This window comes from Oncorhynchus clarkii, chromosome 24 (assembly GCF_045791955.1).
Source record: "Oncorhynchus clarkii lewisi isolate Uvic-CL-2024 chromosome 24, UVic_Ocla_1.0, whole genome shotgun sequence".
Lineage (NCBI taxonomy): Eukaryota > Metazoa > Chordata > Actinopteri > Salmoniformes > Salmonidae > Oncorhynchus > Oncorhynchus clarkii.
Window position 1 is genome coordinate 30,098,704 of NC_092170.1, and position 14,632 is coordinate 30,113,335.

At 40.9% G+C, this 14,632-nt stretch overlaps 1 protein-coding gene across 1 annotated transcript in view; it reads left to right on the forward strand.

The window, feature by feature from the left end:
• Nucleotides 1-4,049: 4,049 nt before the first annotated feature.
• LOC139382629 (uncharacterized) overlaps nt 4,050-14,632 on the forward strand; it is a 34,120-nt gene continuing 23,537 nt past the window's right edge. The window contains exons 1-3 of the mRNA XM_071126727.1: nt 4,050-4,185; nt 12,666-12,776; nt 13,557-14,361. Coding sequence (XP_070982828.1) covers nt 4,112-4,185; nt 12,666-12,776; nt 13,557-14,361 — 990 coding nt within the window. The 5' untranslated portion in view covers nt 4,050-4,111. The remainder of the gene's footprint in view (nt 4,186-12,665; nt 12,777-13,556; nt 14,362-14,632) is intronic.

Consider the following 14,632-nt stretch of genomic DNA (forward strand, 5'->3'; position numbering starts at 1 on the left):
GATGATCAAAGGAAACACGATGCACCTTTGCTCAATTTCGAGTCTCATAGCAAAGGCTCTGAATACTTATGTAATAAGGTATTTCGGTTTATTTTTAATATATTTGCAAAAACATCTAAAAATCTGTTTTTGCTTTAGCATTATGGGGTATTGTGTGTAGACTGATTAATCATTTTTTTTAAATCCATTTTAGAATAAGGCTGTAACGTAACAAATGTGGAAAAAGTCAAGGGGTCTGAATATTTTCCGAAGTGTTTGTTGACAGATGTTGCTCCGGTTTTGTGGTGAAACAAAGGTATGGTTGAATGTATTCTGCCACTCTGTCTTATTGTCTCGGCCTTAGTTCATAAGCGTTCCCTCCGTGATACATAGGCCTAACAGGTTATAGAGCGAACAATGCAATTATCACAACACATAGGATGTGGTATGCTTCCCCTCACACTGCTACTGTGTTTGCTTGTATGTGAGAGATTGTGAAATGAATTTGCTTCAAATTTTCTACAGAAATGTGTCTTTTTGCTGATTCTTTATTCATATGTTCACAGACATCATACCTACAGAAACCGGACAAAAGCATTAGGCTGATAGAAACAAAAGCAATGTAATTATGATTTAAGTAATCAGATTGAGTTGGATGAACATAAGTCCAATAGCTAGAAGAGAAAATGTTTTCAATTTGGAGATATATGATTTAGTTGTGTTTGATAAACATGTATACATTTAGTCAGGCTATTGTTTATTATTATTTCTAAATTAAATACTGTTTCAATAACACAAGTAAATTAAGTAAATCTCTAATCATAATTTCATGTAAAAATACATGTTTTCCACTAGGCTTAACTACTATCCCCCCAAAAAAATATTTTTGATTGTGTGTAGTAAGTGTGTGTATCTGTGTACGTGTCTACATGCACACTTGTGGGAGTGCGTAAATCACAAATGAAAGAATCTTTACACAACATCCAACCAACATATTTGGGTTCTTCCTGCTCCAAATGTTTCATCATGGATTCCAAATAAACTATTAATGTTTGGGTTTGAGTGTATTTGACTCAGGTTTCCTGCAAGAACAAGATAAACCTTGATCACATATCTGTTGTATAATTCACTGGGTACAAACATCCTAGCTAGCTTGGTGATGAAGTTACTACAGAACACAGATAAATATGAATCATACCAAACAGTGTATGTTCTTGTGTGTATGTATGTGTACCCGTGTGTGTGTTTTTATATTAGTGTGCATAGAACTGTGCAATTAGTGTGCATAGCACCGTAAGCACCCTTGGGTCGTCGTGCTGTGACCCACACAATGCTACACTGCTGATAAGAATCTAAATGAATCCCCAAGCTGAGTTCTGATTACGAGAGCATGAGACCAGGGGCACTTGTTAGCTTGATAGCTAGCATCCATCCACAGCACGCAGCTGAGCATGAAATCTCAAATTACACGGCCTATAGGTATTGATGACTTCAGGCAATACTTGGAGCCAGGTTTTAGTGAGGTTGGTCAGGTGTTTGTTATAATATGATGCTGATCCCAGACTAGCAATTGGCTGTGGTCCCAAGGGTATATGAGTTGAATTAATCCAGGACTTGTTGTCTATAATGTTTGCATATTAAAGCTGACATTATGGAAGCTATAGCCTCTTAGAAAGAAAATGGAGAGCCCTTTTTGTTCCAGGTAGAACCCTTTCCACAGCCGAAGAAACCTCTTGGAACCCTTTTTTCTAAGAGTGTAGGGAGGACTGTACCACATTTCTGGAAAATAATTGTAGCCTGGCTTGAGCGCCAACACTGGTGTCATTATTATGATTTGGAGTCTCTGCTGTATTTCAGACTTCAAATCCCACAATCCCCAGAGAGACCCCAGCTGGTGATGACATCATACAAAACTCAGTAATGCGCCAGACCAACTCCCCAACAACATGGTAGCTAGCATATTACCCACTGATGGATGACAGTACCTGTGTGTGCGTGCGTGTGCTCAACATTTTTGGGGGGAATCGAGTCCCATTCAACTCACAAGTTAAAATTCTAATTGAATTGGCCACACCTAACAGGATTTTATTCAGTGTAATTCAAAGAAATTCCATGAATCTGACAGGTCACACTTCCAGATACAAAGAATATATAATCTGGAAACAATGTTGATATACTCTTTTGTTTGACTTCTTTTTGAAGGCCTAATGGTCAACTTGTGTGATAAATGAATACATTCTGGGAAATGTTGTATTTTTTACCCATATTTAAGAAAATGTAAGTGATTAATGAATATTTGCATACAGGTTTTGTTTTCCTTGATCATTCATTTGAAGAGCTTTTCCAGTAAATCTATTTTTTCATCAATATTTTATATGCATGCATATAATGGCATGTTTGATGCTTTACGTACAAGATGTATATTTGTATAGACTACACCTAATATAGAATAGAAGAGGTATTTTAATTTCACTGAAATTCAATTCTATTTCCTTTCACTCAAATTCGAATTACAATTCTGTATCCTGTTGACTACTTCAATTCAAATTCAAGAATTGAATGGAATTTGAGGCATTCTTAATTAAATTCTGAATTGAGCACAACCATTGTGTGTGTGTGTATGTGTGTGTGTGTGTGTGTGTGTGTGTGTGTGTGTGTGTGTGTGTGTGTGTGTGTGTGTGTGTGTGTGTGTGTGTGTGTGTGTGTGTGTGTGTGTGTGTGTGTATCCATGCATCACCTGTCCGTCAGTCCATTCTTCTGTCCATCCATCTGTCTGTCCTTTTCTTGGTTTGTCTGTGCAACAGCGTGCAGCTCAGCTTTCAGGTGCTTCCGAGCTGAAGGACCTCTCTGCTCCGTCTCCATCTCAGGTCATATAACAGCTGAACCCAGGCCAGACAGCCCAAAATCTTTCCCACAGGTTATATATACAGAGCCTTCAGAAAGTATTCACACCCCTTGACTTTTTCCTAATTTTGATGTGTTACATCCTGAATTTAAAATTGATAAAATTGTGTCACAAAAAAAGATACAGCCGTCTTTCCTAACTCAGTTGCCGTAGAGGAAGGAAACTGCTCAGGGATTTCACCATGAGCTGAAGTGCAGCAAGACAATGATACAAAACACACAGTCAAGTCTATCTGAAAATGACTAAAAAGCATCAAATTTGAAGTTTTGGAATGGCCTAGTCAAAATCCAGACTTAATACCAATCAGCATTTAGTTTTTTCAGCATTTTGTACGGTGATATATGTTAGTCTTTATCCCTTCCTACAGTATGGTGTCCCATATTAAACAGCTCCCTGACATGTTTGATCAATATACAGTATGTCACTGTCCGTGACTGCGCAAAATGATCACACTCTTATTTTTGTCACAACCTGTGAAAATAGGTATTTTTAAAGATTTTTCCTGAAGGTGTTGATAGCATTTTGGAACAGTGGTATACATTTCTGAACCTTTTGGTATTTGGTGTCACTTCAAATACAGAGTCTTATGGAATAAAAATCCTTATGGATATTGCAGCTATTATGTTATCAGATTTCTTCCCAAAAAGGAGGTATTCAGTCAAGCAGTTTTATGGTATAAGCCTGTTGCAGTAAAGTGTTACTGGGCTATAATAATAACAACTATCACCTCATAAATATAATATGTTCCTAGATATTCCACACAAAGACTAACCTACTAACACTTACAGTATAATCTGACATGAATGGCATTTTACCCCCCAAAAAGACTACAAATCTCATTTAACGCTGAGCAAGGTCGTGTGTAACCTCAAGGCAAGTAATTACTTTATCCTTGTGAAGAACGGTGTGACCACTACCTGGCTGGTGACATAGAGTAACTTCACTGCCTTTGTTCTCGATTTCATCCTCCTGCCTCCTCCCCTCGCTGTAACCTCCTCCCTCTCCCCTTTCTCCATCCCTTCTGACTCCCTCTCTTTGGTATGTCTGCGCGTCGAGCCAATGAGTCGGCAGCGGGATTACTTCCGAGCTGAGAGCCGGGGGAACCCTACTCTAAAAAAGGATTAGGGAGTCTGTGGCTCGGGGACGGGGTTATTGGGAGAGTGAATTGGGTAGGTCGGAGTTTCATGCAGGACCGGGGTTCCTGGGCACCCCCCTCCTGGTACAGAAATGCCACCCTCGGCAAGGAAATCGATCAAGGAGCGCGAGCTGTTCTCCCTGACCTCATCCTTACCATGCGTCTCGTAAGTGAATTCATACGGACTACTTCAGGGCTTTTGTTTTGTTTTACGTTCCTTTAGCGATAGTTCATTGGAAAGCTATTGGTCGGTGATGCTATTGCCCACAATGAATGCTTGTCCATAATAGGCGAAACAGCGAACTACTGATACATTCCGGTATTCATACTCTCGCAGCGAACCAAATCTAACAGTGGTGTGCCATATGATGAGATGTTTGTTTAGATTTCATACTTTGGGAAAATAAGAGTCAGACGCAAATTCGTTCCTTCAATTAAATAGTTATATTGCTCCCATCCACACGGACCACAAACTGTAGACTGGAGAGAAAATAATGCAACGGCAATGTTGACATTCACGCACATCGGCAGTTAAGAAAGTTTATTCTAATGGATTTTGTTAATCTTATATTTTTGGGTTCAGAATTATTTTATTTCCATTCTAATAGAAGTGAGCTGACACGTTTCAAAGAAATGTAGATTTAATCACAACGACAAATAATACCGAATAGATCCACAAAGCTCATACATTATTTAACTTTACCATTTAGATGCCGTAGGCGTAAATTGGCGTGTTAGGGCCTTACTGAAATAATAAATAGCTAACTCAGTAAAACGGAGGGGAATCCTTGTGTTCTTAAAACATAATTTTAAAGCCTACACTGCACTGCGAGCACATTGAAAACACTCAACTTCAATACGAAACAATTTATGTTGAAAAGGTCATAAACGGGGGCGAAAGGTTGCTAGATCGAATAACAAATTCTTATTTACAATGACAGACTGGAAACAGTGGGTTAACTGCTTTGTTCAGGGGTAGAATACATATTTCTACCTTGTCAGCTCAGTCTGTCATTGTAAATAAGAATTTGTTATTAACTGACTTGCCTAGTTAAATTAAATAAAATAAAAAATAGGTACAAATCTACATGTCAGGCAGTATCTGATGTATAATGTGACCCAAAGTAAAATTTCCAATAGTCAAACCCCTCATAGTGTTGAAGAATATGATTGAAAAACAATCCTGAAATTCAGCCTACAGATAAGATGGAGAACTTGTAGGATATCAGTACAGCCAAACACAGCTACTGGACCTTACTGCACACAAGGACACAGAATCAACCACTATACATTCTCCTTTTACTGTTACAGCTAAGAGCTATATTATAGTTCACACAAGAAGCTACTGCTATGTAATCTAATACTAATATTTTACTCCTACGGAAAGACATTGAAGTCCTTCTTTAGGGCTGTGTGTCACGATAAGATAGTAATCAACATCCAAGGAGATTACCACGACTCCCTTCTTAACTGGTCAAGTCTGGATCAGGCAGGTAGGAGTTGAGAAATGTTATTAGAGACGTAAATGTGACTTGGGAAAGCATGCAAGCCTGCAATCCTTCATATAGGACTGGATTCTCAGAACTCCTCACTTCGTTTAGGACCATCTCATCACTTGCAGGGAGAGCGACCAAAAGTTCAACCCCAAGTAGAAAGTTAAAGGGAGGGAGAGTGCTGGCAAATGGTCAGTGCATGTCATAATATATCAAGGCTATGTGCTTGTGTGAATGTATGCTAATGCACATGCATGATCATGTCTGAGTGTACGTGTAGTGCCTTAAGTAGTATATGGTAGAATCTAATGTACTGTAAATGCCTGTGGGAATGTAAACTACTGTTCAAAAGTTTGGGGTCACTTAGAAATGTCCTTGTTTTTGAAAGAAAATCACATTTTTGGCCCATTAAAATAACATCAAATACAGTGTAGAAATACAGTGTCGACATTTTTAATGTTGTAAATTACTATCGTAGCTGGAAATGGCAGATTGTTTTTACGGAATATCTGCATAGGCGTACCGAGGCCCATTATCAGCAACCATCCTGTCCGTGTTCCAATGGCACGTTGTGTTAGCTAATCCAAGTTTATCATTTTAAAAGGCTAATTGATCATTAGAAAACCCTTTTGCAATTATGTTAGCACAGCTGAAAACCTTTGTCCTGATTAAAGAAGCAATAAAACTGGCCTTCTTTACACTAGTTGAGTATCTGGAGCATCAGCCTTTGTGAGTTCGATTACAGGTTCAAAATGGCCAGAATTTGTTTCACTTCCTTCTGAAACTCGTCAGTCTATTCTTGTTCTGAGAAATGAAGGCTATTCCATGCGAGAAATTGCCAAGAACCTGAAGATCTCGTACAATACTGTGTACTTCTCCCTTCATAGAACAGTGCAAACTGTCTCTAACCAGAATAGAAAGAGGAGTGGGAGGCCCCGGTGCACAACTGAGCACGAGGACAAGTACATTAGAGTGTCTAGTTTGAGAAACAACCACCTTACAAGTCCTCAACTAGCAGCTTCATTAAATAGTACACGCAAAACACCAGTCTCAACGTCAACAGTGAAGAGCGACTCCGGGATGCTGGCCTTCTAGACAGAGTTCCTCTGTCCAGTGTCTGTGTTATTTTGCCTGTCTTAATCTTTGCTTTTTATTGGCCAGTCTGAGATATGGCTTTTTTCTTTGCAACTCTGCCTAGAAGGCCAGCATCCCGGAGTCTTTGTTTCTGGCCATTTTGAGCCCGTAAACGAACCCACAAATGCTGATGCTCCAGATACTCAACTAGACTAAAGAAGGACAGTCTTAATGCTTCTTTAATCAGAACAAAAGTTTTCTGCTGTGTTAACATAATTTCAAAAGGGTTTTCTAATGATCAATTAGCCTTTTAAAATGATAAACTTGGATTAGCTAACACAACGTTCCATTGGAACAAAGGAGTGATGGTTGCTAATAATAGGCCTCTGTTAAAGGGAGAGGCGTCTGTGTAGATATTCCATAAGAAATCAGCCATTTCCAGCTACAATAGCCATTCACAACATAAAGTGTCTATACTGTATTTCTGATCAATTTGATTTTAATGGACAAAAAAAATTGCTTTTCTTTCAAAAACAAGGACATTTCTAAGTGACCCCAAATTTTTTGAACGGTAGTGTATATGTGTGTGTGATGGCACGTGTGTGTGTATGCGGGCACGTGTGTGTGTGCGGGCACGTGCATGTGTGTGTACTGCGTATGTGTGTCGGCTAGCATGCAGGAGTGTAGCTGTGCAGCAGGCAGGGCAGGTCAGGCTATTTCCCGATGTCTTCATAGCCTGGGAAAACTTGAGATGTTTTGGTAGAAGCCCTTATATTCATTCCTCATGTCCATGGGCTTCCATGGCCTCCTGGTTATTATCTAGCACACTGTAGGCTCCTGCTGCTCCATTTAATACCTTGGCAATATGACTGTTATTACTACTCATATCACAATAGAAGTATTGTCATATTGTGTGTGTGTGTGTGTGTGTGTGTGTGTGTGTGTGTGTGTGTGTGTGTGTGTGTGTGTGTGTGTGTGTGTGTGTGTGTGTGTGTGTGTGTGTGTGTGTGTGTGTGTGCGTGCGTGTGTGTGGAGGAATTGGATAGAGTGCTGATCACACTATAGTCTAGACCTTAGTTTGCATGCAGTGAGTTTGCATACGTCTGCTTATCATGAATGAGTTATCCTTCTCTAAGCTGTGTGTATATTGGTCTGTGCTGATGTGTAGTGATATAGTTTGATTAGTATCGACTGTGCTGCCCTGTAAGGGTCCTCAGTGAGACGTGGACATCGGTGGTCTTCAGTGACTTACATGTAGTGTATGTGACTTATGTAGAAATGTCATCAAATTCAGTTATTAGTATAACAACTTTTGAATAAACTATTCTCCCTCTCTTCCTCTCCCTCTCTGTGGAAGGGATTTTGGGCGTGCCACGGTCCTTCAGTTAGACTCAAAGTGTGTGTTTTTATTTAGTGCATTGGAACTGGATGTGACCACAGGGCTGTAGACTGTGGGTCGATGTGTGTGTGTGTTTGTATGGGAGTGTGGTTTGTGTGCAGAGAGAGAGAGAGAGAGAGTGTGTGTGTGTGTGTGTGTGTGTGTGTGTGTGTGTGTGGAGTCAGACAGAGTATTTGTATCCAAGCCTAGTCCACAGCTAGCGATTGCTTTCCAGGACTCTGTGGCAAAACAATGTGCCTTGGCCCAGAACACACAATTACTGTCTAGAGTTTGGCAAACTTCAAGAGCCAGTAAACAAAGGGAATGTGTCACTACTAGTTGAACCTAATAAAAGGAGGAGAAGTGACAAAGAGAGAAAGACAGAGAGAGAGAGAGATGAGAGAGAGATGGAGGGAGAGAGAGAAAGAGAGAGAGAGAAAGAGAGAGAGAGAGAAATGGGGGGAGGGAGCAAGAGAGAGAGAGAGAGAGACCGAGAGAGAGAGAGAGAGAGAGAGGGAGGGAGGGAGGGAGGGAGGGAGGGAGGGAGATGTGGAGAGAGTAGTTGTCATTACTGTTACTAGTGTCTGGTAAAATGGAAAATTCATTAGGACATATCCAAACCTGATATCTTATTTCAGCTGAAGGCAGAGACAGGAATGTCTTTGGGGTAAAAGGTCACCAGAATGTTTACTCCGACTTAAGTACAGCAGCTTCCTCCCCTGTAATTACCATGACTTTGGAAAGACTTTGATTGCACTCTCTCTCTCCTGGGAGAATTCCAACAATCTACTGTGATATCCTTTCCTATGTCCTATACCCTATGAAAGTCCCATCTACTTCCTGGTTCAAGTCCCATACTGTTTTTAAATGGGCTTCAAGCTTATATCATCAACTTCATGAAAATGGGGTCTTTTAAGATAGATATAAAATTATATTTGTAGATGAATGTACCTTTACCTATCCAGTGCCTTCAGAAAGTATTCATACCCCTTGACTTATTACACATTTTGTTGTGTTGCAGCCTGAATTCAAAATGTATTTAAAAAAAAGATTAGCACCCATTTACACACAATAACCCATAACGACAAATAGAACAAATATTTTTAGATTTATTGGCAAATGTATTGGAAATGATATACAAAAATATATAATTTACTTAAGTATTCACATCCCAAAGTCAATACTTTGTAGAAGAAGCTTTGGGAGTAATTACAGCTGTGAGTTGTTCTGGGTAAATCTCTAAGAGTTTTCCACATCTGGATTGTGCAACATTTGCCAATTATTCTTTCAAAAATTATTCAAGCTCTGTCAAATTGGTTGTTGATCTTTGCTAGACAACCATTTTTCGGTCTTGCCATAGATTTTCAAGTTGGTTTAAGTCAAAACTGTAACTCGGTCACTGTCTTCACTGTCTTCTTGGTAAGCAGCTCCAGTGTAGATTTGGCCTTGTGTTTTAGGTTATTGTCCTGATGAAAAGTTAATTCAGTTCCCAGTGTCTGGTGGAAAGCAGACTGAACCAGGTTTTCCTCAAGGATTTTTCCTGTGCTTAGCTCCATTCTGTTTCTTTTTTATCCTGAAAAATTTCCCAGTCATTAAAGATTGCAAACATACCCATAACATGATGTAGCCACCACTACGCTTGAAAATATGCAGAGTGGTACTCAGTCATTGGTTTATTGGATTTGCCCCAAACGTAACACTTTGTTTTCAGGACAGAAAAGTGAATTGCTTTGCCACATTTCTTGCAATATTACTTTAGTGCCTTTGTTGCAAACCAGATGCATGTTTTGGAATATTTTTTATTCATCACAGGCTTCCTTTTTTTCACTCTGTCAATTAGGTTAGTATTGTGGAGTAACTACAGTGTTGTTGATCCATCCTCAGTTTTCTCCTGTCACAGCCATTAAACTTTGTAACTGTTTTAAAGTCACCAGTGTTACTATAGTGAAATCCCTGAAGAGTTTCCTTCCTCTCCGGCAACTGAGTTAGGAAGGGGACCTGTACCTTTGTTGTGACTGGGTGTATTCAAACAGCATCCAAAGTGTAATGAATAACTTCACCATGCTCAAAGGGATAGTTTTTTTCCAATCTACCAATAGGTGCTCTTCTTTGCGAGGTATTGAAAAACCTCCCTGGTCTTCGAGGTTGAATCTCTGTTTGAAATTCACTGCTCAATTTAGAAACCTTACAGATAATTTTATGTGTGTGGTACAGAGATGAGGTAGTTGTTCAAAAATCATGTCCATCTCACTTATTATGTGACTTCTTAAGCACATTTTTACTCCTGAACGTATTTAGGCTTGTCATAGTAAAATAGTTGAATAGTTATTGACTCAAGACATTTTAGCTCTATATTTTTTATTCATTTGTAAAAAATTCTCAAAACCTAATTCCATTTTGACATTGTAGGGGCTCCCGAGTGGTGCAGCCGTCTAAGGCACTGCAGTGCTAGAGGCATCACTACAGACCCTGGTTCGATCCTGGGCTGTATCACAACCGGCCGTGATTAGGAGTACCATAGGGCGGTGTACAATTGGCCCAGCATCGTCCAGGGTAGGCCGTCATCGTAAATAAGAATTTGTTCTTAACTGACTTGCCTGTTTAAATACATAAAATACTAATTATGGGGTGTTGTGTGTAGGCCAGTAACAAATAAATCTACATTTAATCCATTTCAAAATCAGGTTGTAACACAACAAAATGTGTAAAAGGTAAAACAACCAGCACTTTCATAGTGTTTCACTCCATTATTCATTAACGTTAACGTCATCCCTATTCTGTTTGTGTCGTAGGGGAATTATCCATGCATACGGGAATTGTCCATGCATAGGGGAATTATCCATGCATAGGGGAATTATCCATGCATAGGGGAATTATCCATGCATAGGGGAATTATGCATGCATACGGGAATTATCCATGCATACGGGAATTATCCATGCATAGGGGAATTATCCATGCATAGGGGAATTATCCATGCATAGGGGAATTATCCATGCATAGGGGAATTATCCATGCATAGGGGAATTATGCATGCATAGGGGAAAGTACACTCACAAAACAGATCAAACGCCAACCAGATTCCCAGACAAACGCAAACCATGTTTGTAGCACAACCACTGGATTAGCATGGACATATTTAGTCAGTGACACAATGCACAAGCAATGTGCAACAGAGCTCAATGTAAAACCACTACAAACAAGGAGGATGGTGTGTAGCAGTATACTAAGGGCAAATGTTATACTATGTGCCTAGCAACTACTTTCCCTGGTATTTTCATGTTTGTCTCGCTTGCCTTTCCTCCATTTGTGACACGGGCCAATCAGAGTTTTCCCAATAACTGCTTCCAGGGGGGGAACTGAACTAGAGGATAATGGGTCATATGTTGTGTTGTTTAGTAATGGTGGTGGCATGCCTGTTTGAGTCAATCAGCTAGCTTCACAGTGACATCATCATCCCATGTCTTGATGATGACCCATCAGTGATGGCTGGCTGCCTCTGGTGCTGTGTGCGTCATGCTTCAACCCCACGGTGGCCAGACTAATGTACTACACTGACAAACAGCTGGGGGCGACTGAGGGACAGTGTAGCGGCAGCATGCACTTATGGACTGTGCTCAGGGACACACACACACATGCACATACTCATGCTCACATGCACAGGCAGACACACACACACACACACACACACACACACACACACACACACACACACACACACACACACACACACACACACACATACAGATGTACCACACATACAACATGTGTGCATGCGCGCGCGCACACACACACTCAGTAGCAGGTGGATGTGTGAGAGAGAAGATAGGAGGAGCCGGAGAGATAGGAAACAAGGAAAGGAGGGAGAGAGGGAGGGAGAGAGAGAAGGAGAGGGAGGGGGAGATAGAGAGTGAGGGAGGTAGAACTGCTGCTGCCTGTCTGGAAATCATTCAGGTGCGAAGGCAGATGTGTTTTTATTAAGACAAGGTCAGTCTGTTGTTCCAGATGTCTCTAATGTAGTTGTAAAACATACACACACACACACACACACACACACACACACACACACACACACACACACACACACACACACACACACACACACACACACACACACACACACACACACACACACACACACACACACACACACACACAGCTTGTGCTGTATGTTTTAATAAACAGATCAGATTTACTCTGGAAATCATGCAAATACACACACTAGCCCACAAAGAGGATGTTTAGTACATTGTGTAGCCACCTGATAAGTGAAAACATTGCAAGAGCTTGTGTGAATCACTGTTCCACTCTGCTGTTGGATTGTCTTGTAAATCATTGAGATTCTCGCTTCCTTCTCACACACAACATGTGCACACAAACACATGCGCTGCAGTCACCCTATTCATGGCCTCTAAGCCTCAAGAAAAAACATCCAACAATACAGACATCATTTATTTAGTCTCGCATGGATCAGTCCTCATTTTAATACAAATGTTTCATGGTTATGGTTTTAAAATGTGATTTTAAAATGAAGTTACAGCTTTAGAATGAGATTAGAATGGAGTTAAAGACACATAATATCCCTGAGATTCTCTAAATGAGTTAATAGCCATAGAATCAGTCCTGTTGTCAGTAGTATTTCTGTGTCTGACGCTACAGACTCTAATGTGGTTCCTGTGGTTGACCCCCCCTCCCCCCTGCAGGTGGCTGAAGGTACTGCTGTGTAGCCCCCTACGCTATCTATGGATGGTCCTCATGGCCCTCACTGTGCTCTGTGTGGCCATCCAGATCCTAGGAATCGTCTGGCAGTCCAGGTGAGTCTGGTGCTACTGTACTTACATATGTAGGATCTCTATTTGATCACCCTGTTGCAGGAGAACTTTCCTGCAATGCAGGAAATGTAAAACTTGTAGTATATTTGAGGTTTAAAAAGGCTTCTGAAGTTTGTTATTTCCATTTCTAAATTTTTGACTTGATTTTCCCTTAAGAAAAATGTATCAACCCCTACAAAAATCCATTAATTATAATCCACTTAATTATTCACATGTCCTGTTGCTACAGGATAGTTTTTCTGCTGTAGAAAACGAGCTCAAATTAAGATCCTACATCTGCAGCCAGATATTCACGCTACCTGGATTGATATTACTGGCAGTGAAACCAGAGAGGAAGAGGTAAAGCGGGAGGATTTATTTTTTTTTTGAATGGAGGACTATGAGAGAATGTCGAATTACTTGAGGCTTATTTGATTGAATAGAAGTTTCGCAATGTATATTCTGTTACAAATGTGCTGATATAAGTGGATGCACATGGCATTCCGGCAACTTTGAGAAAAACGACTGTGGTTCACATGCGTATCTGCCCTCTCATTGACTACAATGGTCCTACCTGATCGCGCCTGGCTTCAATCATTGAGGACATGTACTGTATTTCCATTGTTAGACTGGTTACTCGGCTATCTTGTTAATATAATAGATTATCTTTGGTGAAACTAATACGCTTTTACATTCCACTTCTCTGTTCCGGATAATTGTTTTGTTTTGAAACAGGCTGACAGTGATTGGCTAACTGTAGTCTAACACTCTGTATGGTTTCAGGAACGATAAGATGTTGAGCAAGAAGCTCCTGAATGTGCGGTTTACCATCGAGATCCAGGGAACGCTCCCAACTGAGCAGAGGGACTGGGACAACGTGCGCTCTTCGCACGCCCCTGTCGTAGAAGAGGAAGTGAGGTCACAGGAGGAAGGAGCTCCTAAACAATCGGCCAAAGAGAACCAGAAGGTAGCAGAACATCAAGATGGCAGAGATGATCCAGGAGTGGAGAGGAGACTCCAGGTGCATCACCAACATTTAAAGCTCTCAAACACTTTCAATAAGGTCAAAGACTCCAGGAAAGAGGAAAGGGGTCAAGTTTTAGCAGTAAAGGCAGCCCTGCCCAAAGTCACATTGGGTGATGATGAGTTGCATTTGGGTGTTCCCGGGTCTGTGGTTCTCCAGCTGGGCCACAAAGCTATCAGAGTGGTAACTACCCTGTCTAACAAACCTTTCCAGGTCCCCTTAACCAATCAGCTTAAGAGTAGAAACATGCTTGCCCCTCTAGGCACCAACTCTGTAGTTGCCGGGGTGATAAGCGAGGTGAAACCGGGGATTGCCACCTCCACCTGTCGGCCGAAGAACCACATCGTCTTTCTAAAGACGCACAAAACGGCCAGCAGCACCATCTTAAACATCTTGTATCGCTATGGCGACAGCCGCAATCTGACCTTCGCCCTTCCGCTGAACATGCACAGCCAGCTGTTCTATCCCTTCTTCTTCGCCTCACACTTTGTGGAGGGAGTTAGGAGCCACAGTGTCAAAAAGTTCCACATCATGTGCAACCACATGAGGTTCAGACCACCAGAGGTGAGTTCTATCATCATAGCACAGGAGGTTTGTGGCAACTTAATTGGGGAGCAGGCTTGTGATAATGGCTAGAGCGGAATTTGTGTAATGGTATCAGAACATTCCATTTGCTCCATTCTGGCCATTATTATGAGCCGTCCTCAACTCAGCAGCCTCCACTGCATCATAGATAATATCGAGGTTCAGACTAACACAAGTTGAATTTCACTACTATCTTTTTCCCGGAAAATGTACGATTTTTAAACCAATAATTGTTAAATGGTGACTAAGG